The sequence below is a fragment of the Ictidomys tridecemlineatus genome, chromosome 1 (genome assembly GCF_052094955.1).
Source record: "Ictidomys tridecemlineatus isolate mIctTri1 chromosome 1, mIctTri1.hap1, whole genome shotgun sequence".
Classification (NCBI taxonomy): domain Eukaryota; kingdom Metazoa; phylum Chordata; class Mammalia; order Rodentia; family Sciuridae; genus Ictidomys; species Ictidomys tridecemlineatus.
In genome coordinates this window covers 16,766,224-16,794,021 of record NC_135477.1, presented here as the reverse complement: position 1 = coordinate 16,794,021, position 27,798 = coordinate 16,766,224, and the positions used below count along the sequence as shown (strand labels likewise).

The following is a 27,798-nucleotide window of genomic DNA, read 5'->3' as shown; positions in this document are numbered from 1 at the left end:
GGGGCCAGCAAAGAAACCAGGTCAATGCCTACAGATATTCTTCTAACAGAGATCTCAAGATGCAGTGAGGGGATTGAGGGCGCTCTCTCTCTCTCTCTCTCTCTCTCTCTCTCTCTCTCTCTCTCTCTCTCTCTCTCTCTTGCTCACTTGCTTGCTCTCATTGCTCTGCAACCTGGTGTGACAGCATGTCCAGACGTTAAGTCCAACTGAACAGCTTTAACAGCTGTGGAAACGATAGCTCTTGACGTGGCTTTGTAGATCAGCATCTAGTCTAATGAATAATCATGAGGACTGTCTTTGAGTTCCCCTAAAAGCAGCTCCAGAGACCAGAGTTTGCCTGCAAGTCATCTATGTGCATTTGATATCAGAAGGCCCAGCAGGGCACCGGAAAGGGAGACACAGTACAGGGAACCAAGAAAGGGGTGGTAATGAGTGGGCCTTTGATAGGAAACAAGAGCTTAGTCCCAACTAACCCTCCAAATTGCTCCACTGAGGGGCAAAGGAGCTGGGCCGTTCATCCCTGGTCCCCACCCCCTCACTAGTGGAGGGTCACCATGGATTATGGGTCCTCAACCCTTTGGGCAGAATCTAAAAACATCCATATCAGCAGGCAGACACAGGAAGAGGGGTGCCCACAGGTGACAGGTATCGGGTACTCTGGCCCAGGGTAGCCAAGCGCAAACAGGTAGAACACTTCAGAATCTACTACAAAAGCCCAATACAATGTCAGAAGCCCACCTTTTCACTTAGAGAATAAATTACACTTTCAAAGCACCTTCTCTGGCTCAGTTGGTTTTCCTGGCATTCCCAAAGTCGCATAACCAATTGTCTACTTTCATTTACAGACTCGAAGAGTTTCATATCACCAAAGAACTTGCCAGGGAGTTATATTAAATAGCACAACATTTAGTCCTTTAAAATTATTTGGTAATTTTTAAGGTAGAATACAGATCTTCAGGAATGCATCTGATGTGTGGTGACTCCTGTCTCTGGGTGCTCAGCCTCACTCCAGTAACCCCATATTCAGTGTCCACCATGTGCTGGCTCCTCACAGTGCCATGGGACCCAAACGCCCTTTCTGACAGTTGCTCTCCCAACCTTTGTGGGCGCTAACAAGATTTTATTGTCAACAAAACTGAATTAAAACAGTAACCATGGGCACATGATATAAGCTGACTCTCCTGGGCCAATGGTAGAGAAGCACAATGAATTCTTACAGGAAAACATTCAAATGCAATGGTATTGGCAGGAAAGATCGTTTCATCCTGACCAAAAACAGTGATTGGTTCCATTGTCCATTTTAGACATACTTTCCAAATTAATTCACCTCTTTTGTGGCTGCCATAAAAGGGAACCTCCAGAGGGGAAAATTAATGAGGCTGGAGCCTCCTGCAAGACAGTCTGAAGAAATTTCTGATCCAGAGAGGAAAGCCATTCTCTGTGAATGATGGCCCGAAGCGTGTAGACGGGAAGCATTATGCAGTTGTGACCCTGTTGATACCACGGCCATCCCATGCTGCAGGCCTAGGGCTTTTTCATTTGGTGCCTTGGAGGAGAAGGCTATCTCCTGACTGCAGACACAGGGGACACCAAGGCGGCTGCCCAGTGTGGGAGGGCAGGGTGGCGCTGCTACCTCTGTCACTGGCCACCGGAGACAACTGCATTTTCCAATCCAGCGCACACGGTGGGAGTCTTCAAAACCCAGAGAAACCTGCTTTGGGCTCCACACCTCCCAAATATGTGCCACATCCAGACTGGGTTTCAATGTCACATGGTTTTTCTCTCAGATGTGGACCCAGCAGGGACGCTATTTCCCTCCACTGAGGCTTTGCAAAAACCCAGGGTTGAAGGTTTTGTTTGCAAACAGTCACAGTGCTTGCCAACAACATGACCTTGAGTCACTGCTAGCACAGAGTTTCCTTTGGGGGTTGTTGAGGACCACCAAGTAAGCCACATGGTACCTGGCATATGCTAAGGATTGCCGAGTTGGGTTCTATGCTACAACAACAGGAACGGCAGCACATCCTAGCGCTTTCCAACCTCAAAGGCTGTCTCCTGCTCACCAGTCTCAGAGGGACTTGGCAAAGCTCCTTGCTTCCATTCTTCACTTTTCATTCCCATCTTGTGGCGATGCGGTACTTTCCACCCTCCTGTTAACCTCCTATGCCTCTGCCTCTGGTTCTAGGACAAAGGCAGAGTTTGCAAACCTCAGGAGGGAATGTGCCACAATGATCAAGAACAAAGTTGAGCTCTGCCTTTGCAGAAATCTTCTCTGAACTACTTCACCAGAGTCTCCCTTTCGCCATTTGTAACATGGGGCGCATGGTACCAATCCCAGAGCGCGAGATTGATGGGTGCAGAGTGCATAGTACCAACCTACAGGGCACAGGGAAGTCCTAGACAGATTGCATCTAGCACTTGTTTTGGGACTCTGCCAGCTCCACGTAAACTCATGGTGGATCTTTCCTTCACTAGATGGAGCTGATCGTTTTGCTCGCTTCAGTGACGTTCACTGAAGTGGGGGTCTCAATTCTACCTACCTATGGTGTGAGCGTGGGCAGTTCTCTCTGTAAAATTTGGGGGCAGAATACTGGTGGTGCCTTCTGTCCTTTCCAGAGCTATATTTTCTGTTCTGTGATTTTTTTTTTTTTTGTCATCATAAAATCATTTCTGTCTGGATGAGAAACCATTCCTCTCAAGTTAGCCAATTCTTAGAGACAGCAAAAGACCCAGCCCGGAGCATTCCTCTGAAACATTATCCCAGAGCCAGAGCTCCTCCATGTACACCTGGAATCGCCAACTCAACCGAAATTTGGAACCATCAAAATGCTTCAAACTGAAATCCTGACCTGTTTACCCTGTCTTGCCCATAGAAACCCCAATAAAGGCCCAGGTCTAAAGCTACTTCTTGCTCTTGTCTTCTGTCCCCAAGCCACCCTGGTGCCTTTCCATGTGACCCCACATGGTATGTCTGTGCCCCTGTCTCTAGCATGTGTGAGTGAAATGAACTTTATTTTTCTGAGCCTTTCTTGTGTCTTCTCCTGAGTTGGAGATTCAGTTGGTTCTAATCATTTCATCACATCATAGGTAGCTCTTACACTGGCACCAAGCCCACTGATAGTGGCCAACTCTGACTTGTATCAACCTTAACTTTAACGTGGCAATGAGTCAGACATCAAAGGTTGACTGCTGCCATGGCCTGGCTGAACATCGCCCAATGGCCCTCATCAAAGACTTACCTGTCTCTAATCATACTTAAGCCAGATGAGGAGGTCAACCTTTTCTCCCCTGTGGATCGCCTTCAATCTCCTGGTATCTTGGACTTGCTCCTTCTTGCCTCTATTTTCTAGGCCAAAAGGCATGAGCTGACAGCTGGCAAGAAAGAAATGACCTGGAAACTTATGGCAATAGACTTGATCCACACAGATAGTTACACCAATAAGCAAAAGGTGGGTATTTTCAGATAAAACTGAAATTCAAAAAAAATATGTCAGCAGGCTGGCAATAACACTAAGACTGTCTGGCAAGGGAAGGGAGGCAAGAAGAATCTGGAGGAGAGGAGTCACAGTCCAAAGGGTAGACAGAGGGAGGATAACAGGGAACACGATAACACGAAAACTAAAGAAGCCGTATCCACATTAGAAATGTTGTGGACAGAAACTGCAAAGACACATCTGATTTGTCCAAAAGGTATGTTAGCAATTTATTAATGAGGCATGTAGAAGATGACAAAGGTTTAAAAAAGAGACTAAGTGAGGACTAAAATAAGCTAAGCATCCAGAGATTCAGCTTCAAAATTAATATCCATGAGGCTATAAAAGTTAAAGAATTTATTTATGAAAAGGTAACTTAAGGTAGCAGCCAAGAGTTGCTAATACCAAGGAGAGAATGGCCACCAAAGGGTGAGGGCAGTCACAGCAGCAGCATCACACAGGAAATGAGAAGGGGTAAAGACAAAGTCAGAGCCAAGGGCTGGCTGGAGAGGTGGCCTCGGGCATTAGTCCATTCCACAGCTGGGCACACACCAAAGGGCAGGAACACCACCATCAGGCACATATTCACCAGCATTTTCAGAGAATACACTTACAGGGCAAGCTGTGTTTTCAAAGGATCTACAATAGATCTGTGCTATGATCAAAGAAATACTTTTCTTATTTGTCAAAAAAAATATTTTCACCAACTAATTATGAAGTGAGAAAAACACTTCAATGTGATTTTTATGAACTTATGATAAGAAGCACCAAGCTTAATAGAATCTTTGTAGAAACCCCAAAAATATATGACGTGAAATTTACCAAATAAAAAGTAAGCCACAGTTAAGAAGAGGTAGATATCTCTATTTCCAAGTGTCAATGAGATGTAAAGAGATCTTGGTTAATAAAATCATGAATTGTGGGCTCATAAATTTATGTCAGATTAGATCTGTAAACATTAATAAAGTTTTATGTAAAGTCAAACAAGAAGAACGTGGATAATGAATTGCATGGGGAACGTTTAACTACAAAGCCAAGACATCAGAAATAAGGTTCATTTTTTTTTTTGGTTTATTAAAACAAAACTACATTTCTGTGCTTCTCACAATACATTATCAGGCATAACAATCAATCAACATGTCCAAGTTTCACTCACAAAATCACTCAGCATTACTTTACAATACTTTATAGCAATTCTTTTTACAACAATCTAGCATTTCTTTGTACAACAGGCAATACTTTAACCCCTTCCATCAAGACATTTAGCCCTTTAACTGTTTAGAAATAAAGTGAAGAGTCTCTTTCAAAGCAATCATTAGTTCGTATTAAATTAAAATACCAGGTGGCAACTCCAGGTTCCTAAAAACAGTATTTTAAAAAAGATTTACATCCCATAATAAGTCTTATAAACCTCAATAGGTTCTACATTTCTAAATACTGGAACTATCTACGGATAAAAATCTGCATTCAGTTGTGCGATGTTTTCTTCTAGGATCTGAATTAAAACCCTGATCATTTCCCACAATTAATCCTTGTATTAATTCTGCTACTTTCAGTAAAAAAGCCAGTCATTGACAATTCTTCCCATCAAAGGAAGGAGCTCTGGCCACCTATGTTACAATTTTTCTGTGCTTATTCTTTCCAGGGGAGGAAATACCCATCATTCATCTCAACATTTGGTGGTACAAAATGCATGCGAATTCAGCCTCGGTGCCATCTGTTCGTCAGTATTTTGTCTCCTTATAGAACTGCCTAATGTAGTGTTTTCCCAAATGTTTTCCATAGGATACTAGTGAGAGGTTCAGAGGTGTCCCAGAGGGGGAAAAGGTCCTGAGGTCAAAAGAGTTTGGGAAATGCCAGATTCAACAGACTGCTGGGGGCCAAGCCCTTACCGTGCTCAGGTGCAGCACAAGTTTCCACGATCGAACAGTTTGCCAGCAACACTTGCTAAAAAACACCGAGGCACATCTCCCAGGGTCCTCAGAAGACAAGGAACTCTACGGGCACTGCCCTCGCCCCTCCAGGTTGCAGGAAACTCCACAGTCGGAGCTTCCATTCGCTGCCATCCTAGGACATATTTTCTCTACTCACCCTTGTGACTCCATGAGACTTAGAGGTCTGAAGAAGAAGATGCAGTGCCTTCTCAGTTCCTAGTTTTTTACACTTAACACACATTTTTGTCATTTTGTTAGAATTTTAAGACAATGCAAATTCCTTCCTGTCTTCTGAATTTCTTAGGACATTGTTATTTTTTTAAAAACAGGGTGAAGTTTCATATTGCTTGTTACTGGGTTATTTGTTTTTAAACTTGACTCACAGTCTTCCCCTGAAGGGCATGCATTTCAGTTTCACAGAAATGCAATACAGTAAACTGTAATAAATTATTTACAAGCACCTAGTTGGTTTAACCTTACTTGGAAGCCATCCGTTGTTGGAAAACAATGAGAACATGTCTATTAGCAAAACAGAGCTATCTGGAAACCTTATTGTGATCTTTTTTCCCCAGTAATGAGGCACTAAAGAATGAGCTGTGCTAAAATTAACTTAAGGGTCAGCTTCTCTGGATGAGCATAACTTTGGTTGAGATTTTTCTTCCTTAAAAAAGGTTTTCAAAGCACCAGTTAATTACAAAAGCATGCATGTTTATCCTCACAGTGAGTTAAGTGGCAAAAGAGCTAGCAAATTGCATTCCCCAAAGCATCTGATCAAATTTCTTGAAAACAAACCAACTAAAAGGGAAAGTAAAGCAAGAGAAGCCATAGTTTCTCTGCTCAAGCTGGTAAAGCAGCAGCTCTTTGCAAAAGTGACAGGCAGAGCAGCAATATCCACTGGAAAGCCAGTCTCCACCTGGACTTTCCAGCCAACTAACAGAGAAGTTGAATGATCCTTGAATTACAATTTAGAGGATAGGAAAAGAAGAGACTTGTGAAGTGTTTGATTCCCCAGAGAAGGACCATCCAAGGGAATGAACAGATTCCCTGGGTAGTCCCCAAGTGCAGCCAGAAGTGTTCCTCTATTCTACTCAGTAAATTGAAGGTGAAAAAGTGGCATCTCATGCCACACCAGTTGCTATAGTGACTAACTTAATGGTACGTGAGTTCCTACAAGATAAAGGAGAGATATATTTATGTACAGAATTGGAGAACGGTGGAAGATCACACAGCATTAGTATTATTGCTGACTCTCAAACAAGATTATTTCACAGAATGTGAACTATCCACCAATACCCCTTCCTCTCCCAATGCACACATACTCATGAAATTCTATTAGTGTTTAAAATCCAAGCTCAGGAAAGTACAAACTTAATTTGCAGTACTTTTATACTAAATTCAAAGAATCTATGCAACACTCATCAGAAAAAAACTCATAGTTTCATAATATCATGGAAATAAGGGACAATAAATGGTTAGGAAAATTTTTAACATTACATGATGTTTAAGAAATCACCATAATTATCACAATTAATTATGCTCCCTGCTCACAAAAAGGCACCTACCCATTATAAACAGACAATTTTTCATAATTAATTATTTGCCTCTATGAGGCATGAGAGGGTTTAGGCATATAAACCATGTTTTTTTCTCAAAGGTAAAAATCCATAAATGCTATTCACCTAGAAGTAAGGACATGCAGATACTGCACAGTTCAAACACTGCAAACTCGAGTAAGAACCAGCCACCCACACTGGCAGCAGTATCCGACCTGTGTGCATACATGAAAGCCCTGGGTCGGGAGTCTGCAGCCAGAGCACCGTGCACTAACAGAGCCCATCAGGCTGAGCTAATCAACTCAGTGCAGGTGCTATTTGGCTGGAGATTTTAGAAGAAACAGCTGTACCTGTGAGAGGTGGGAAGGGGTGCAGACATAAAACAGGAGAAGTTTTTAAATACTTGCTGGTCATTTGAAACTCAATGGCACTTTTTATGTGAGCACAAGTTTTCAGTGCCAGTTTTCTGGCCAAGTTTACCTTGTATTTTGCCAGCGAAATTTAATTCCTGATGTTGGCTATTTGATCGCATTATCTCAGTTCCTGACCTAAACTAATATTGTCTGTTTTCATGTAGCTCTTAACACGTTTTCTAAATCTGACCTCAAAAGACAGCACAGTGATACCTGGGTATGATGTACCTCATCCCACTCATCTGTAAAGCACTTGGGATGAAAGGGCTCCCATTTCAAATTTAGTTACTACTGACAAAGGTAAAACCGAAAAGAGTGAATGGATGACAATTATTTTTAAGGGAAGCATTAACGATTAATCAGAAAATATACGAATGAATTACTCCACTATTTATGTATACTATACAACATTCAGTTCTAGAATACAACTACATTTCTGTTTCCATCACAGTAAATTAGTCCTTAAAAGTCGTACTTAAAATGTAAATCTTTAATAAACTCCAAAATAATTTATTGAGATTTCATCTAGTAATCTACTGATTATGAGTTGCAACAGAGGCTGAGGGCCCCCAGAGTGTTATCCATAGGCCGCTGTGTCTCAGAGTTGGGAAGATCACAGGTCCACAAAGGGGAGAAGGCACTTGTCTTCCAGGTCACCTCAGGGCAGGGCAGGCCCGGCCACTCGATGGCACCTGCAACTCTCAGGACAAATGCTGGAGCCTGCAAGGGACTCATCTCCAGCCCTTCACTTGCCAGAGGTGCCATAAGTTACCTACAGCACCACAAAACTCAGGATATATTCTAGGAGTTTTTGCCGGTTGCATTGAGGTAGAAAAGTGCTGCTCAGTTCTAAAATAGATACTCTCTTCTGCTTGGTCTCTTTGAAAACCTGAAGAGAAAGTGTAGATTCAATTAAAGGCAAAGGAGGGCATATCTGTCACCAACCCTGACCTGTGTTCTAGACCCCAAAGGGCAGCAAAGGCACCTAAAACCACGTCCCGATTTAAATAAATGAGGATGTGCAGGTGCACATGAGGCAGGAGGCTGGGGACACAGTTCAACCAGTGCATCATACACCATGACTGAAGCCAGAACAAAGTCACACACCGTGCCTTACAAAGAGACACTTGATGCCCCCTGGAGTTCATGTTCCACATGAGACCAAGGGAAAAGACGCCTGAGAAGACTTGTAGCAAGACCAGCAAAAACACAAGGAAAAAACTGAGAGCCAAATGGAATTAAATGAATGGCTGAGCTCACAGGAGCATCTTGAAACGCTCTGATATCTTTATATGTAAACAGTTTGGGAATGAATATGAAACCAGCACAATTCTGGGACATGCAAATAAATCTGTACTGATGGGTCTCACTGTTGCCATGTCCCTCCCCAGCATTCATCCCCAGAAATGCCTCCCCAATCAACCCAGCAGAAGCAGCTGTTCTTGGGGCCACGCTCCCAATACAAATAGTGCAAACAGACTAGATCTTGAGAGCCAATGTCAACACAGCTTTTATAAACATGGATACCTACCCCAATATCCTTAAACATTTTCACAGCATTCTTCACAAGACAGTAGGTGGCACTCTCAGCTGTAGAGAAACAATAAGACCCTGTCAGGGTTTAGATCTAGTGGACACAAAGCCCCAAGGCCAGCAGTAAGAAAGCAGTGGGGGCAGAGGGAGGGCCACAGCAAGCCGCAGACCGGCCAGCTCCCCTTCTGCCACTAGCAACAGTGAGGTCTCCCAGATGATCTGTGGTCTCTTTAAACCCATTTTTTCATCTATTAGGGAAAAAGGGGTCAGGGAGGGAGAAAAGAGAAGGAAGAACAGACAATACCTAAAGTATCCATTTTGCAGGGTCTCTGTGAGACTCAAACAAGATAATGTGTGGGAACTCCTGTAAACTACACAGGGCTGCATAGATGGTTCCTACACACCTGTGCAGCCAGAGGGAGCACAGGCTACAGATCAGAAAGCAAGAATTCTAAACCCAAGACTGTCCATTAACTGACTAGCTGTATGATCCTGGGTAGTTTCCTCATTCATAAAGTGAGGTGATTGAATGAGATTATCTCTGGTTACCTTTTGGCTCTAAAACTTGATTCTAAGTAGTTTCAGTTCCAAACTGTAACCATATGAAGTGCTACCCCCACCCCATCCACACCTCTCATAGATATAAGAGATGAGGGCGGAGGTTGTGGCTCAGTGGCAGAGCACTTGCCTAGCATGTGTGAGGCACTGGGTTCGATCCTTAGCACCACATAAAAAATAAAATAAAATAAAGGCATTCTGTCCATCTATAACTACAAAAAATAAATATTAGAAAATAAAAAAAAAAGAGAGAGAGATGATGTGACAACCCCAAGGGCTGCAGGACATGGAACAACTGAAACACACACTACTGGTAAGAAGGCAAGTTGGTACAACACTTAGAAACTGTCTGGCAGTATCTACTAAAGTGAACATACCCATGGCCTGTGACCAAGCAATTCTATTCCTGCGTGTATGTCATATATATGATCATAGATGCTCCCCCTAATGACAGACATTCAAACATGTTCATAGCAACACTATGCAAAGTAGCTCTAAACTGCAAATGATGTAAATATCTTTCAACAATAGAATGAATAAAATATGGTAAATAATGGAAAATTTCATGACAATAAGTCAAACTACATATAACATGTATGACTCTCACAAATGTTAAGTGAAAAAAAGCCAGATTTAAGAGTATATAACTGCATCATCTAACTTACATGACATACCAAAGAAAATAATTGTAATAATCTATTGAGTTACAGGTCAGGATAATTTTATATTTTTCCAATTTCCTACAATAAGCAGATTTCTATAAAAGTTTTAAAAGTTTTACAAATAGACAAAGAATATATGAAAATTGTTCAACATCGATCAGGGAAATGCAAATCAAAACTACACCAAGATTTCATTTCACTCTCATTTTATCAATGGCTGCAGTATGGCAGCCGTCAAGAATGCCAAGGAGCTACAGTTGTGGCTCTCAGGTAGAGCGCTTGCCCAGCACGTGTCAGGCACTGGGTTCGATCCTCGGCACCGCATAAAAATAAATAAAATAAATGTATTGTGTCCATCTACAAATAAAAAATATTTTAAAAAGAATAAAACAATAATAAAAATTGGGCAATAATAAATGCTGGAGAAAATGTGGGGGAAAAGAAACACTATTAGTGAGATTATAAATTCATACAACCACTGTGAAAATCAATATGGCATTTTCTCAAAAGGAATGGCACCACATGATCCAGCTATCCCACTCCTCAGTGTTATCCTAAAAAATTAAAATATCATTTCATAGGGATGCATGCATATCCATGCTTACAGCTGCACAACTCACAATAGCCTAACTATGGAACCAGCCCAGGCATCTGTCAAGACATGAGTGGAAAAAGAAAATGTGCTATATATCCATAAAGAAATTTTATTCAACCACAAAGAATGAAATTATATCATTTGCAGGAAAATAAATGGTACTTGAAAGCATTATTTTAAACGAAATACGCCAAACTGATAAAGTCTAGGGTCATATGTTTTCTCTCTTATGTGAAAGGTAGAGAGAAAAAAAGAAGTGTGTTGGGTAGAAGGGCGGTTTTCATGAAATTACAAGGGAGACCAGTAGAGAAAAGGGATGGGGGGGGGGGCGGCGAAGGAGAGGTATGGGAGAATGAAATTGAACAAATCACGTGTGCATATAATGAATATAGAACAGTGAATTGCACTATTATGCATAACTATAATGCACCAATGAATTTTTTTTAATTTTTAAAAGAAGTTGAAATAGGGATTTAACATACCATATACTGCAACATTTCTTTCCGTTCGGTTGATTAGGTATTTGTGCAGCTTTTGCAGATATTCAGGCTCCGGAACAGGACCACTGAAGTTTTGGACAAAGATGGCGGCAGAGCTGTAGGCCTCCAGTAAAGGCCCAAGCAGTCTCTGTAGGAAGGTGATGAACTGCTGGTGCTCCTTGGACTGGCTCACCTGAGAGTACAAAAGCAGAAAATGAAGGCTCCAACAAGGGACAGAAGAAGTGAAGCAAGCTGACAAGGACTTTATTTGGAAAAAAAGAGTAACTTGAAAAGATGGGCCCCTTTGGGGCTGGGGTTGTGGCTTAGTGGTAGAGCACTTGCCTAGTATGTGCAAGGCCCTGGGTTCAATCCCCAGCACCAAATAAAAATAGATAAAATAAAAGTATTCAGATGCTAATCCATAAATAAATGTTTAAAAAAATTCTCTCTCTCTCTGTCCCTCTCTCTCTCACTCTCTCTTTAAAAAAAAAAAAAAAAAGAAAAGATGGCCCCTCCCACAAACACTATATAAAAGGAGAATCCTCGTCATGCAGATAATCTCTGTTAAAAACAACTGATTCTGAAATGTGTTCTTTACTGCAATCTTTCACCTTTATAATATTTGAGGCTGTGTTCACTAACCAGTTCCTAGAAGCAATTTTTATAACTGAACAACAATTATGACATTCTGTCATCAAAGCAAACAACTGGTTCTGAGGCTGGACCCTCTGGGGTTTAAAGCCTGGACTCAGCAGTCACTCGAGTGTGACAAAAGGCCATCAGGTCAGACTACCAAGATCTCTCAGTCCTTCCCAGGTCCCACTTTCTGTCTCCCCCATAGGACTTCACCATACACTAGCACTTTGGGGAAGGATGAGCACAGTAATGGGGAGCTTTGTGGCCAGGGAGGTTCTCACTGCACCCACCCAAAATTGAAGGTTGATTTGAGCCCCTCTGGAATGTGCAAGCAAGATCACTGCCTTATCTTCAAACTAGTAATATCTAAATGGAAAGAGAGAGAAATTCTAAATGTCACTTGGAAAAAAAATACTGCCTCATGGGGAGTAGCTATGAGGATGGGTGAACAAGAATGTGCCTGTAGATTTCACAAGATAGCAGTGACAGGGAGCTCCCTGGTCTTCCTCTTTCTGAATTCTCAACTCTTATTTACTTTTCTACTTACCAATCCCCAAACTGAGCAATTTAGGTGTCTTTACTAGATGGAGCTGGCTAGTGAGTATTTAGAATATAAACAAGTTATCAGAGTTTAGTTTTTCCTAGCTACAATATGAACTTCAACTCATCATTGTAATATTCCCTTCAATTCTTCACCAAAGTACCTTTAGGTAGCAATCTCGCTGCTCCTCACCAAAATCACTGTCTTCATCTTCTTCATCACTTCTCCAAGACAACGGTTCAGGAAGCTTCTTGTCCCACTGCTGCTCTGCAAGACCAGGACTGATTTCTTCCTGGTCATCTTGCTATGCCAAGGAGACCACCAACAGTGAAAAAATACACCCAGGTACCCAAGTAACTGCCCAGCTGGACCAGAGAAGGCAGTCCTCTTCTCAGTCCCTTCCTGCCCCTTCTCTGTTTAGCCTTTCCTAACACCAGTCTACCTCCCTCTCCAATCAAAAATCACTCAGGAGATAGCAGGGGAAGGAGAAGGGTAGGGTCTTGGGAAAGAGCTACCAGACAGAGCAAATGAAGATACTCTTCCATCTTCTGAATTGACTTCCATTTTCCCAGGCCCTCCCCTCTACACCAAATCCACCAAAACTAAAATCTCAAGAGAAGATTGCACATATGCAAGCTACAAGCACACTGATATGTACAGTGTCGCATCTTAGAATGCAACTTCTGGATGTCACAGAATCAAGTCAAGGTATGCCTTAAACAATAGCACTTATATAAAAGAAAGCAAAATATTAAATAATTCAAAAAGACATTTATTCTCCCCATCTTTATTTTTCTCTTCTTTCACCTAGACATGACTACATGGCAAATGTAATTATTGGTTAAAATTACTGATAGAAATACTGGCATAAATAATTGCTGGAAAAGGTAAGGAAATAGAGCAAGAAACTCAAGAGACAAATAAAGGAAGGCTCTTCCTCTTACCTCTGCCACTGTAAGAATACCATACTGGATAAATCTTCCTACTGTTTCATGGCAAACTTGGTAAAAAGTCTGGCAGGGCTGTGGGAAAAACAGCAACAAAAAAAAACTTATTTATACACATAAATTTCACTGTTCCATATTTTTTAAAGACACTGAACAAAGTAGCTGCCAAATCCTTCCATGTTATCACCTACTTCACTCCTCTGGCAAGTTCTGTGATTTCTGATGTCCACCCTGTTGATAAATGCCTGGTCATGGACAAAGCCAGAGAGACCTAGTTTCCTGGCTGGTGGGCACTCCTGATGTGAAACCACCTGCAGAGGGTGCTCCTGAACTCAGTCCTCTCCCAGAGTAGAGCAAGCCCTATGAAGGGTCTTTGTCCCCACCACCTGTTTCTTGGTCTTTTATGAGACAATCTCTCTGCATAGGCCATCTTACAACAAAGAATATTCACAAAAGTAGTGAATGAGGAAACAAAGTATTATGACAAGACCCCTGGGAAAGGATGAGGCTAATCTTAAGATTCTCATCTGTCCCTACCTTTCCTGTCACATCATCCAAAGTTCATGCAAAACAAGTTCCCCCTCAGAACCACCAATCAATGATACACAATGAAAACATATAGAAGAGCTGTACTCAAAATATTTTTAATTGCAAATGTCCCAAGACTTATTCATATAAGGGGAAGAGATATTAAAATACAAATAAAATATGAATTGTACTTGATTGAGAAGGAAATATTTATGGCTTAGTATATATGTCTCATTTTAAATATCTAGAAGTGCCAGGTTATAATATAAATGCTAACTTTTACTTCTGGGCTTCAGTTTCCTCATTTGTAAATTGAGGGGGGGTCAAACAGATGATTTTTAAGGCTGTTTCTCTCACTCTTTATCACCTGTGATCCATCATCTATATGTGGGTGTGTTAATTACTGACAAACTATGACTCAGACTCTTTCACACATCACTCAGTCACTTTGGGTCTAACTACAAACATTGAGAAATCTGTCCTCCCATGCCTTGTAGTTGCACAAAGGATTCACTGGGGAGGTGAGCCACACTCAAACCAAGATGGTCAATGACATTGATTTGGTGGTCACTGACGGCAGGAGTGAACAGAAGGCTGCAACAGTGGGCCAAAAGTTTTCTATGAGAAAAACAAAGGTGGTTTGTTTTCGTGCAAATGCTCAAAAGAAAACAGGTAACATGAAGAGCCTTCACTCACAAGAGAAATGGTGCCTTCGTTGGAGAGTAGGTAGCACAGGCTGGCGGCCTTCCGCACCAGCTGCTCCTGGCTGATCAGGTTGCTGGGGGCACCTGTGGGTCCTCCCGAGCCCCTCTTATTTAGAACTGCGTAGAGGCTGCAAGCTAGGGACATAAAAGTAAGAATGAAGTCACCAGCACGGGGTCTCCAAGACAAACTTCACCTGGCTCTAATAACTCAGATCTCCTTAAGTGTTAATATATCAAAAACAGTGGCCTGCTCTTACTGGAGAAAATCCCACAGGATTTGATTCTTATGATTCCACATGATCTTAACACTATGAAAGACATTCCCAAGGGCTCAGTTGCCTCTGCTCTTTCTCCTCTGCACTCTCTCCATCACATAAGCCCTCCACTCACTTCACTGCTCTGTGGGTGCCATCTCAATTAGATTTTTAGCTCCTAGACAGCAAGGCACTTGACCCCCTTCACAGTGATAAGCAAACAGCACACACAGTGGTTCAGTAAATACCTGCTGTGGCCATAACCAGGGACATGGCAGCAGATTTGGAAATTAAAAATATAACAATGCATTTTCTCCAACAAGAGGCTATCATCTAACCAAAGTAGATGCCACTATGTGTTTTAGGCCCTGTACTTTCCAAGAAAATATCTGAAAGCATTCAGGGCCTGACATACCTATGATGGCCTCCATGATGAAGACATGGAGCACCCCGTTGCTGTAGAAGTTCAGTTCAAAGACTGATGGCACAGTTGTGCTGGGAGTGATAAAGAATTCATCATTCCTGCTAGTGTGCGTGATTGTAACACAATTTCCCAGCAGCTGTATAGCATGCATGACTACATCTTCTGAATTTCCTGAGAACCCCAGGTCAAAATCACGAGCCAGGACTTCCTCCTTCATCACAAAGAAGTCTTCCACCAATGTGGAGAGATTGATTCCCTACAGACAGAGAAATGATCTCAGGACAGGGAAAATATCCTTTCCAAAAGGCCAAGAGGCCAATATTCCTAGGATTTTCTTCTTGCTTTGGCTTCCCACAGCTTGCTGTTGGGACCTACAGAAAACACCCAGATCACTAATATAGAGCCAGTCAGGAAACTGCTTAAAAAGCTGGTCCCATAGGAATGACATGGTACTCCACATGCCAGAAACCATTCTAGTATGAGTGAGTATGTAAGATCACAAAGGGAAGGAAAAGTTGTCTGAAGGTAAGTTTTCAGTCTTGAGAAAGAATTTCCTTCATTTTAAATACTTGTCTAACAAACATTTATTTGGAGGCTACATACCAGCACCATGCCTTGTGCTGAGAACATGACTGAATGGGCCAGTCACGGTCTATCCTATCAAAGAGTTAAGACAGGTCTACCGTGGGAAGACAGAGGGTGGGCCCTAACATACAAATCAGATTACTTGGAAATCATTCACTATCAGAATACATATCACAAGTCAATGAAATATACTTTATTTACATTAACCATATTAATCAAAGAATATCTACCACTGACCCATATCGCAAACCTTTTTACTTTTTGTTATGAGACAAGAACTCACCCAGCCTGACCTCAAATTAGCAATCCTCCTGCCTTAGCCTCCCAAGGAATAGGGACTATAGGCAAGTGCCACTGAGCCTGGTCTCAAAAAATATCTTATTACTGCATATATTAAGTAGTCTGACTTTTCTTTTATGTATATTCTTCCTTTACCAAGTTTAGAAACTCCCTTGGACTGGGTCCCTAAGTTATTTTACTGTTTATCTCATAGTACTAGCCAGGAGTGGGCCAAATCTATTCTGAAGATGCCTCTGAACAGCTGATAAAAGCTTCATAGGTTTTCTGCTGAACTGTGGGTGATATCATGGACATACCTGCCTGTGTCTGTAGAGCAGCAGGCAGGCCACAATGTGGGTGGACATGATGGCACAGGATTTGCTAGCAGCTGGAAGGCAAACACAAAAGCTTTAGTTGCACTTTTTTTTTTTAATACAGCTAAAACTTTTTAAAAGCACCTTAATTTAAACAAAGGTATAAAACTATAAAAGTTCTCTGCCACATTTCTTATAACTGTGATTTACCAAAAGGAAACAGCATTACATCACGCTCTGGTAAAATGGAACCTCTTTAGAGATCATTATTCGTAATGCCACCATCTAAGACCGGTCCATCTTCAACCTCAGCCAAAAGATTTGGGATACTTATGACCAAGAGATACCCTTATTGAAATATCAAAACCCAAAGTATGAGCCTGTTCTCGAGTTCTATGGGATACCCCCGTGTGTCTCCTGACTTGTCCCTGGCCGAAGTCTTTTAGAATTGCATCTCTATTTCACTCTTCTTGCACATACTCACCAAGTTAGAGTGAAGGTATAGAAAAAGGAAAAATTTGGATTTGAAGTCAGAAAAATCTGGGCTCAAATCCTAATTTCTACACTAATTAATTTCATGACTTAGAGAAAATGAAACAAAATTCCTGAGCCTCAGTTGCAAAATACTATCTAGTTCATAGGGCTGTGAAAGAATGAAATGATGGTCTGGCAAGGACCCATGGTAACAGGAGCTCAATGTGTCTTCATTTCCTCTTTTCAAACTGGCCCAGAGGAGTCTATTCCTTTTTTTTTCTTTTTTTTTTTTTTGGCAGGGAATGGGGGTTTGGGGGGGTAGGCTAAGCATAGGCGGGGGCAGTGCTGGGGATTGAACCCAGGGTCTTGTACATGCTGAGCCAAATTCTCTACTGCTGAGCTATACCCTTGGCCCCTCAACCTGGCCCAGAGATGGGCAGCAAGGGCACAGAAATATATTTGAAAATACCTATAGTATATAACCCAACATTTTGATTTATAGAAAATTATATGAACATCCATGGAATATTTTGAAATAAAAATATAGTCTGTAAGGAAAAGAATAATGAAGGAATGAGGGGGAATCTCATAAAAATAAAAGGGAGGTCAGTAGACTATAAAAAAAGGAACTAGGGGGATGTAGGAAGGGAGAGAAAGAGGAAATAGTGGGAAATGACACTGGCCAAATTATATTGCTATACTGTGTACATGTATATGTAACAACAAATCCCACTATTATGTAGAACTTTAATGCACCAATAAAAAATGTGGAAAAAAAAGAAAATATAAGTTGTATGACAAAGAACAATGAATTCATGAACATGTCACTCACAATTGGTCTCTAGTGTTGACTTTAAAAAGTGTCCAGTACCATATTTACAGTCATTAAAAAGAGTATTTATAAAGAATTCTTTAAAACATGGGGCCGGGTTGTGGATCAGTGGTAGAGCGCTTGCCTAGCATGCGTGAGGCACTGGGTTCCATCCCCAGCACCAAATAAAAATAAAACAAATGAAATAAAGGTATCTACAACTAAAAAAAAAAATATTTAAAAAAGAATTCTTTAAAACATTAATAAATGTTATAAATGAAAACCAGTATGGTAAAAAATTGTAAATATCTTTAAGGAGATTAGATAATAATGCCACTAGTTACTTGAATAGTGGATTTTGCTATCTATTTCACCTTTACTTTTCAAAAATTAGGATGTATTATTTTTTGCATCCAAATCTTAGGCAAAAGAGACACATAATCAGCTATGCTTAAGCAAGGATCTTGTGGGCTGGGGATACAGCTCTGTGGTAGAGTGCATGCCTAGCATGTGTGAAGTCCTTTGGTTCCATTCCCCAGCACCAAAGGAAGGTTGGAGGGAAAGAAGAAGGAAGGAAACTCCTCTGGCCCAGAGTCAAGTAGGAAAATGAGCAGCCAGAGCAGAAGGAGCAAGGAGATCCTGCTGGTCTGAGTACCAAGACACCATGGTGCTGACTGAGGACTTTTTTTTTTCCAGTACTAGAAATTGAACCCAGGGACAGAACTGTATTCTCAGAACCTTTTTATTTGGAGACAGGGTCTTGCTAAGTTGCTTAGGGCTTGCTAAGTTGCTAAGGCTGGCCTACAACTTGTGATCCTCCTACCTCGGCCTTCCGAGTCACTGGGATTACAGGCATGTGCCACTACACTCAGCAGCTGTCTCCGGTTTTTAAAGCAGCCTCTAAAAGAGTACACAATGCTGCAACTTAGAATGTAAGGGAGGCTCATAATACCCACAGCTCTAATGCTACTCAGTGTCACTATGACTTCAAGTATTTGTATACAACTATTCCACTGAGACAGCAGAAGCTCTTTGAGCACAGAACCATTAATGATTCAATTTGTATTCCATGCAGCTATAGCAAACCTTTATGTGAAATAGCCACTCAATACTTACTGAATAAAAATACCCATGGGATCAGAGAAGAAAAGAATATGCAACTATAAACCTAGATGTTGCATCATAAACTAGTTCAAAAATACATTTATGAGCAAAACAGGCCACAAATCATTTTGACAAAACCTTTTTTAAAAAGCACAAGAAATAAAACATGAGCATCACTACTTATCAGACACCAAGTCAAATAATTTGTTCATATTCCCTCAAATCCCCCCTGCAATATCACTTTCTTTTTAATAACTTGCCTATCACCACCTGTGAATTAGGCAATTGACCTGGAAGAGGAAACTACAACCTCAGCAGATCCCAAAACCTGTAAGGTTTGCACCGAACTGTGCCAAATCTGAATCACAGATTTAGAGTATGGAATTCTACTCACTAAATAGAATGTGCTCAGCCAGATTTGCAATCAACCTTCTTCGGAATTCTTCTGCTGCATTCCTGGATTCATTACTGGGTATTTCTCCACCTTCATTAGCAGCATCACTAGGTCTGAAAAGATTTTTTAAAATCAGCATTCCACTGCCCCACTCTTTTACAAGGCAAAGTACATGGGACTAATGTATAAATTAAACCTAATTTACATCTAATTTAAATACTTCAAATTACTACACATTTTATATTTAAACCACAAAAAAGAGTATTTTATGAGTTGTTTTCCTCCATAATATACTTAATTATGTTTAGTATCGTGTCTTGGACAAAACATGCTATTTAGTTATGACTATAAACAGTTTTTTGGTATAACACTTCTAAAACCCACTGGCAGACAAAGCACAAAAAGCAAAACTTCATGTTTTAAAACATATCTGAAAACTCAAAATTTTAGCATATTAAAAGAAGGGCTTAATATTCGATTTCTTAAAGCTATAATTAAATTTGAATTCTGTAAAACTCAAATAGCAAAACTCTTTCACATAGTTCATTTATGTACAATATGCACAACCTAAACTACTACCAAGAAGAATTCAGTTCAAATATTCAAAAGCATAAATCAAATAAGAACTTGTACATGATTCACAAAATCAAAAAGATTTCACATGCAAATAAAAGCCTCCAAACTAATGTGAAAACACAATTCAATATTCTTTATCAGATCATGAGAAAAGTTACAATAATCAAGTAAAGAAGCAGCAGTATGTTCTTAATAAAGTTAACATTTTTCTATGTAATGTTAAAAATAATAGTTATTTGGTAGTTAATATACAAACATTTCCACAAATCTTACCGTGAAGGAAGTATAGCTGGTAACAAGGCTTGTTCCAAAGAAAGTGGAGCGGATACAGGCTTCTGACTTTGGCTTTCTAAATATTCCTTAAAAAAAAAAAAAGAAAGAAAGAAAGAAAAGAAACCTATCATCAAAACTCTCATTGTCTCACTTTTTTATCAACATATAAAACATTTTGATCCTCAAAGGTAAAAAAAATGTGCCATACTACGGAGCATGGGAATACTTCCTGTACTGAAACTATCTTCGAAAGTCCAAAATGATTCATAAAGTTATTAAACATATAATCTGAGAACTAAAAATACAAAGGACAGAATTATGCTTAAATAAAATCACTTAAGAACTCATCTGCCGGCTGATGGGAAAGAGAAAATGTTAACTTTTTCCAGATCGTCATGGAAATCATTCCACATTTCCAATGAGAAATAGTAATAATAGACTACCATACTTTTTGAAGGAAATCTGGCAACCTGAAGGTCACATAAAATACAAAAGAACCTCAACCAAAAACAAATCATAAGAATAAGTTGTGCTATCATTTAAAAATATATATAAAAAAAAAAAAGTGGCAAGAAATGACAAGGCCCCTCTGAGCTGAAAGCACTTAAGACCAGAAAGTATGTGGCACAGCATTTAGAATCTTCTAAAGTTGAGCCAAGTAGTACAAAAGAAGGAGATATATAACACCCCTGCTCCTTGTCCCCAGATTCCTCCCCCATCTCTTTCTTCCTCTATACCAATCTGAAAATCTAAGGAATTTTAAACAGCAAGACCTCAGGGAACTGGCAGTCCCAGACTATTAATGAAGACAACAGTCCCCTTGAGATGGCTAGGTACTGAATTCCACTCAGCAGCATACAGACTGTCAATTTTTACCCACTGGGAAAGTTTTTTGTTTTTGTTTTTGTTTTTGAAAATTTTGAAAAATTTTCCCTAAATGCAATTTTAAACTATAGAATACTGACATATAGGATTCTCATGAACTTATTTTTTTAAAAAATAGCAACATTGAACCTGTTACCTCCCAAAGACAGACATTCTCCTTCTCCTGTGTCAATAGGCACATTTTGGTGGGAAAATTTAGGAAATGCTACTTTTGTCATACCCTTCCTGCAGGAGAGGAATCAGAGGCCGTGAGCATACAGAGGTGGTATTAATGCCAGATGAGAGCCCAGACTATCTACCTCCAGGCCAATGCTTTCACACTCCACAGACTCTCACCTTTAAGGAAAATGGTTGTGCAAAGTCCACTCTCACATATCCGTAGTTTTTTCGTAACATTCTAATAACACCTCTTGCTACGCTCCAAAGGCTCTCGTTTTTCTTAGGTTTGCCCTAAATCCCAGTGGTGAAAAGATAACATGGTGAGAAGTAAAGCTAACAAACACAAATATTGTTTTCCAAAGAATAATTCTATATAGATACTAGAGACTCATCTTGAAAGAGAAAACAATAATAAAGAAAAATAAGTTATTAACTGAGACCTGTTAGAAAGTGTTTAGTATTCAAAGATACCAAGAGCAGTAGGCGCATCCCTTGGAGAGGAAAACATTTAATACTAGTTCATTTATTACAACGTTCACATCCTTCACAAAAAATACAGCTGTAAATTGGTGAGGGATAAAATTATATAATACCCTGAAAACTATTCAAGTTCACAGGTAAAGATAAGAGGTCAAAGAGGCCACTTAAGAGTAGTCTGCCAAATCCCAGAGTCTGAATACCTAACTTCAGGTAACTAAATGCCAGTCAGCCTCACAGTGGCCTTTGAGCTGATTATTCGCCTAGACAGCACCTCCCGAGCATTTATTTGACATCAGGCAAGAGTGAGACTGACACATAAGAAGAAAGCTGTCAGATCACAATCCAGGTCTATTGCTTAATTTTTAAAGTCTGAACTGTCAAGTGTCCTTAAACTTGTGACATACTTGAAGCAGTGAATGCAGTAAGTATTTTACCCAAGGCTTCCACACTAAATAAGACCAAGACTATTCTCTTCCAGCACTCTCACACTGCCAACGGGAGGGTATGATGGTAAAACCATCAAGGCAAACTATTTGGCAGCATAAATTAAAAATGAACACACACGTACTTTATAGCCTACCAGTTCTGCCTCTAACATATACTCCACAAAATAAATACCTACGGTTGCCAAGAGAATTGTGTAAGAATGATGGCATGAATAGATAAATTATGGTTTATTCATACACTGGGATACTACAGAGCTAGAGATATGAGAACAAATCAACTATGTGCAGCAACTTGGATGAATCACTTGAGTAAGAAAACCAGGTGTAAAAAGAACACATACTGTATTATCCCATTTATACGAAACTCATTAATGGAAAAAAAACTATCTATTCTGTAAGAAATCAGGTAAATAGCTATTCTTGAGGGGCTAATGATAAGAAAGGCACAGGGTGACTTCTGGGGTCCCGATAATGTTATTCCTTCGTCTGGGTGCTGTTACTAGTTGTATTCACTTTGTGATAATTCAATCTACATGGTTATGTTTTGTGCACTCTTTGGTAACTACTATACTTCAATAAAAAGTTTATAGAAAAAGCCTGTTGCCATTTCACAAACTAACTTGCAGTTGTCTTGCCAATATGATCCCACCAATTCTTCAGGCATAACTAAAATTTGCAAATAAACTGCAGGCCCTTGGGGAGAGCAAACCACAGATAAGCCACCAATTGAGATGACAACCCAATGGCAAGTGCTCTTCTATTTTCCAGCCCCATGACCAAAGCCAGCACTGAAAAACCTGGTCATTGGGCTGGGGTTGTGGCTCAGTGGTAGAGCACTTGCCTAGCAAGTCCGAGGCCCTGGGTTCCATCCTCAGCACCACATAAAAATAAATAAAGGTATCTTGTCCAACTATAACTAAAAAATTAAAAATTAAAAAACAAAACAAAACACCCTGGTCATGCCATTTCCTTCAAGTGCAGAATGACACAATGTGAGCACTACCCCACAGTGACACAGTGGATGAGGGCTACTCAGCATGCCTCCAACCATGTTCCACTGTGTTCTAAAGTCACGGAATACCTAACAGCAAATCTAAATGCTGATGTTTAAATCTAAAAGCAAGCCTTGAAAAGTGATGGTAACTTTTGTGTAGGCAGACCCCTTACCAGCTGTTCGCCATTGTAGTGACCTTCAATGATCCGATCATAGGAGATTCCCACAGGTATGATCAAGATGTCCGGGATGGTATTGGTAGACAGGGTATCAACCACCACTGACAAGAGTCCTGCCCGAGCACAGGAGGTCTTCCCGCTCCTTGAGCGTGTGCCCTCTAAGAAAATCTCCAAGAACTGCTGTTGCCGAAGTAGTTCCACTACATGCTGAAATATAAAGAGAAAGCAAAGCATGAGTTCAAAACCACTCAACTGAGACTCAGATAAGAAAAACTAATCTTAAGAACATAGAAAAAACTATCTTTTCACTACTAACAAAATATTTTACCCACACTAAGAATAGCAAAGCACCATTGCCAACATTGTATTTTGATGATTAGACTCATCAGACTCATACCTAGGTAATAATCAAATTATTCAGAGAACAGTTTTTTAAAATCTCAGCTCCATCAATCTCTTCTCCCTTTCACTGTGAAAGCGGGCATGATGGCTTAAGGATAATTACAGATCATACTCACCCCGTGCAACAAAGCTCTGTAGAGAATATCTTTCCGTCCATCTGATGTTTCATCCAGCCTCCGTCGTATGAAAAAGCCCCCAAGTTTGTGGATCAAGGTACTATAAATTCAAGAGTGCATGAATTATTTATAAGGAAAACTATAAAAAGAATACTCAAATTCCAAGTTTCTTCAAAACATTTGCAATCTGATGTCAGCCACATATGCAGTGAGTGCTGACCAGGCAGATAAAGGCAGTCTTTCACCTTCCACATCACTGACACACTTCATCATTCACAAGATTCCCCAGCCTGCAGACAACCACTGCATGTGATGAAGGTCTATTACATTGGTTACAAACCAAAAGGAACTTCATGATATACTGCTTTGCAAAGGGGATGGCACAGATTATAAAAGGATTATAGGATACTTCTAAATTTTAAAACTCTGTCCAGGGTCTCAAGACATACTGAAATTTGTCCATGGCAAATTTATAAAAATTCACAAAATGAACATAGTCCCTCAGGGAAAATGTTCTCAAGTAATTGTTGCTTAAACAGGTTCCCTTGATACAAGGATAATTTTATTAAACTGAACTGAGTATAATCACCTTTATAAAACATGAAACAAAAATTGACTTTATTTACACATACACAGGAATAAAATAATTCTGTTTAAAGCCCCATGTCTCTTTTTACAAATAGATGAATGAAGTTGAAATTTTCTAAGTCATCTTTCCCAAACTCAAAGCCTCTTCCTATTCTTTTCAAATACTACAATGCTACTATAAAAGAACCATTAATGTCTATGTTAATCTAAACAGAGTGACACTATATTAAGTGCTATTTGTATTTGTGTTATCCTCCACAGTTAGTATGAGAAGGCCAAGGTAAGATGTTGCCAAAGCTTAGTATCACTCTTTTTTTATTTTTTAAACATTTGTTTAGTTGTTGATGGACTTTATTTTTATTTATTTATATGCCAAGGATAGAACTCAGTGCCCCACACATGCTAGGTAAACACTCTACCCCTGAGCTATAACTCTAGCCCTAGTATCACTTGTTGAAATTAAAACTTTGCAAAATAAATTCATAATGAATGAGATGAGCCAGTCACAAAAATACTGCACCCTGAGAAGTGTAGACAAGAATGCAACAAAAGCAAGCTGCACATAAACAGACAGGGCTATGTGTGAAGGAAGCATGGGCAAGGCAATGACTGGCATCAAATCTGTGAACAGGAAGGTTCATTTATGAGAAATTATAAGTATTTATTAAGTACTTTCCAAGATCCTAGTTGAGAAACAGACACAATGGGAATCAGTATGTGAGCTATTCTGATTACAAGAGGCAAGTCCCCTTTCTAAGTCCCCTTCCCAAAGTCTCTGATACTGGGACTCAAGTGCTCTGGAGAGTCAACACAGGTATTCTAATCCTTAGAAACCATATCTGCCCTTTAGGGTCCTCTCCCACTGTATTGTAGCTAGCTATTATACATTAGCTAGCTAATATAATATTACCATGCTATTGCATGGTAATGATGTGTGACTTACTCACTTTTTGCCCAAAGTACAGCTGGTAAATACCATTAGTGAATGGTTCCTCTTCTGCTGATCACATAGCGACTGCCATGACTTAGATATTAAATTCCCCCAAATGCTCAAGTTAAAGCCTCACTCCCCGTGTGACAGCACTCTAGGGATATGGGGTTTGGTTGTAGAAAGTGGGTCCTGGGGACAATGCCCTCAAAGGCTTTATTATGTCCCCAGATTCTTCCTCCCTCTCTCTTGCTTTCTGGCTACCATGAGGTAAGCAGCTCTCCTCCATCACACCTTCACTCCCTCACCACAAGCCCAGACACAATGGAACCAAGTATTTCAGATATTTCGTCACATCAATGGAAACTGACAAGCTACAGAACTCAAAACCTATAGAACACTGAGCCATGGGATTAGAAAGGAGCTCCTTGACATGGGGCTGAGGTCCAGAATTCACAGCATACAAAGGTAACGAATGCCACCCAGGAGGCTCTACCTGCAAAACCTGCTAGCCAACTTCTCGTCCAGTCTCTCTATAAATTTATACTCCTCTTACCCACCCTCTTCTCACAGAGGTGACCTTGGACCTTACTTTGTTCAAAGTTTAAAAGTTTAGTTTCTCAAACTAGCTCAATCTACTCCTCACCAATTCCTCATGAGTATTCAGACCCAATATCTTTCCAGTTTCCTAGGTGGAAAACACCCAGAAATCTTCCCTACCAGCTTCTTCCCCTCTGCTGAGCCCCAAATCTGAACCATCATTGAGTCTTGTAAACAAAACTTACTAAGTACTCTGTAAATCTATGCCCTCCATTTCAAGAGCACTGCTACACTTTCAAGCCCTCATTACATTCTGCCCAAATTGTTATAACAGAATCAGAATTGATCTAACTTCTTCTGCTTCAGAATGATCTTTCAAAATTAAATCTGAACATGTTATTTCCAAGGATCATAGTGGACACTTGACTCTTGTCTTGGAACTCGTGTGGATCTAGCTCTCACTACCTATGCAGCTACAAGCTCCAGCCTGACCCTTCCACAGGCATCTTATATTCACACCTCCCCTAATGGTCCATCACCTCTCCACCACACCAGGCTCTTGACTCTCTCTGTCTTTGCACAGCAGTTTCCTCTGAATGGATACACTTCATTTTCCTGAAAACCTCTAAAAAAACACCTTTCATGTTGTATTGTTCCTTCTACATGTTTTTTGCTCTGTGAGGTCAAAGTCTCAGGTATGCTTATTCTCATTTACCTTTATACCACCACTTCACCTCCCTACTGCCAAGCCTGGGATAGTTGTCTACTATCTTACCTTTCTAACTGCCTTTTATTTACTTGATAAATATTGCCTATCAAATTGAAGTATTCACAGTTCATCCATAAAAAATACATAAACAATGGTGATGGTCATAATGCTTTTTTGCACTACCCAAATTCTACACAATAAGCAAGTACTACTTTTTATAATAATAAAAGGAAAAAGGCTAATATCATTTTAAGAGGCATCAAAAGGTACACACATATACACACACTAAAAAAAAAAAAAACCAAAAATTCAAAACACAATCTTTTGAATAACTTAAATTTCAAATTAAGCTGAACTTACCTGAAGATTGGGATGTTAAGATTATTGCCTGAAGCAATGTATGGCGCTTTGATGTTATGGCAGAAGAGAATGAAAGTGAGCAGCAGATAGTCAATATGGGATCTATGGACTGGTAGAAATATAAGCGGCAAATTCGTCTAATAGAAAAAAAAATGTCAAATTTAAAATTGAAATGTAAATTCAATTACAATTTGCAACTGCATATTTGGTGAGAGGCACTGGCTAATCAGTGACTCATTCTTTAAAAATATTTTCCAAGAATGTGAACTTCTTTCAAGTTAATACTGACATACTAAATAGAAGAACAACTATGGGAAGGAGAGGCGTAATCAAGAATTCAAGTTGAACCTCTGAGAGGCAGGCCTAAGCATGTAAAAAGAACATAAGTTTTTGGAGTTAGGCTTGGTTTGAAATCCTAAAGTAAATCCCTTACTATCTGTGATTTCTTTCTATGTCTCTATTTCCTTATTATAAAATAGGGATTGTTCCCCTTGACTCTTAGGTTTTACAAGGTAATTTACAAAAGGAAACCTACGTAGGCTGGTAGGTCTTCCTTTACCCCACATCCACCGAGATACACAGCCACTGCAGTTATCACAAAAGGGAAACTTCCAACTGGGTTGAATTGCATGATACTATACCAGAGAGTATTTCCCAAAGAACTCTAAAGTCACAACCTATAAACAAGAGGAAAACAGAATAAAAGATTCACAGAAATTCTTGCCTCAGCTGCAGCTTTAACCATCTCAAGTTGACCCTTGTGAATTTGAATGTTCCAAAAGAAACTATTGAACAGCTTTAGCAGCACCCACCCAGTAAGTCTGAAAGAAAGAACAAAAAGGCAAATCTATAAGCATACATTTACCTACACATATAAATACGATTTATAAGTCAGCTATAATTATAGGTGACATTTTTCAACTTTGGTTTCTGAACTACAACCTTTTATATGAGTACTTGCAAATGGC

At 40.0% G+C, this 27,798-nt stretch overlaps 1 protein-coding gene across 6 annotated transcripts in view; it reads right to left on the bottom strand.

Moving 5' to 3' along the window:
- Window positions 1–7,848: 7,848 nt before the first annotated feature.
- The window catches only part of Gpam (glycerol-3-phosphate acyltransferase, mitochondrial), a 65,602-nt gene continuing 45,652 nt past the window's right edge, over window positions 7,849–27,798 (bottom strand). For 5 of the 6 annotated variants that reach the window (XM_021723293.3, XM_078050079.1, XM_040271672.2 and 2 more), the window contains 15 exons: window positions 27,555–27,651; window positions 26,831–26,967; window positions 23,706–23,805; window positions 23,182–23,394; window positions 21,266–21,379; window positions 20,045–20,130; window positions 19,196–19,308; window positions 16,416–16,486; window positions 15,226–15,490; window positions 14,549–14,691; window positions 13,322–13,399; window positions 12,541–12,681; window positions 11,204–11,393; window positions 8,905–8,963; window positions 7,849–8,262 (listed from right to left, as the gene is read on the bottom strand). In XM_021723293.3, coding sequence (XP_021578968.2) covers window positions 8,146–8,262; window positions 8,905–8,963; window positions 11,204–11,393; window positions 12,541–12,681; window positions 13,322–13,399; window positions 14,549–14,691; window positions 15,226–15,490; window positions 16,416–16,486; window positions 19,196–19,308; window positions 20,045–20,130; window positions 21,266–21,379; window positions 23,182–23,394; window positions 23,706–23,805; window positions 26,831–26,967; window positions 27,555–27,651 — 1,924 coding nt within the window. In that variant the 3' untranslated portion in view covers window positions 7,849–8,145. The remainder of the gene's footprint in view (window positions 8,263–8,904; window positions 8,964–11,203; window positions 11,394–12,540; window positions 12,682–13,321; window positions 13,400–14,548; window positions 14,692–15,225; window positions 15,491–16,415; window positions 16,487–19,195; window positions 19,309–20,044; window positions 20,131–21,265; window positions 21,380–23,181; window positions 23,395–23,705; window positions 23,806–26,830; window positions 26,968–27,554; window positions 27,652–27,798) is intronic. The other variant, XM_040271674.2, reaches the window with a different exon arrangement.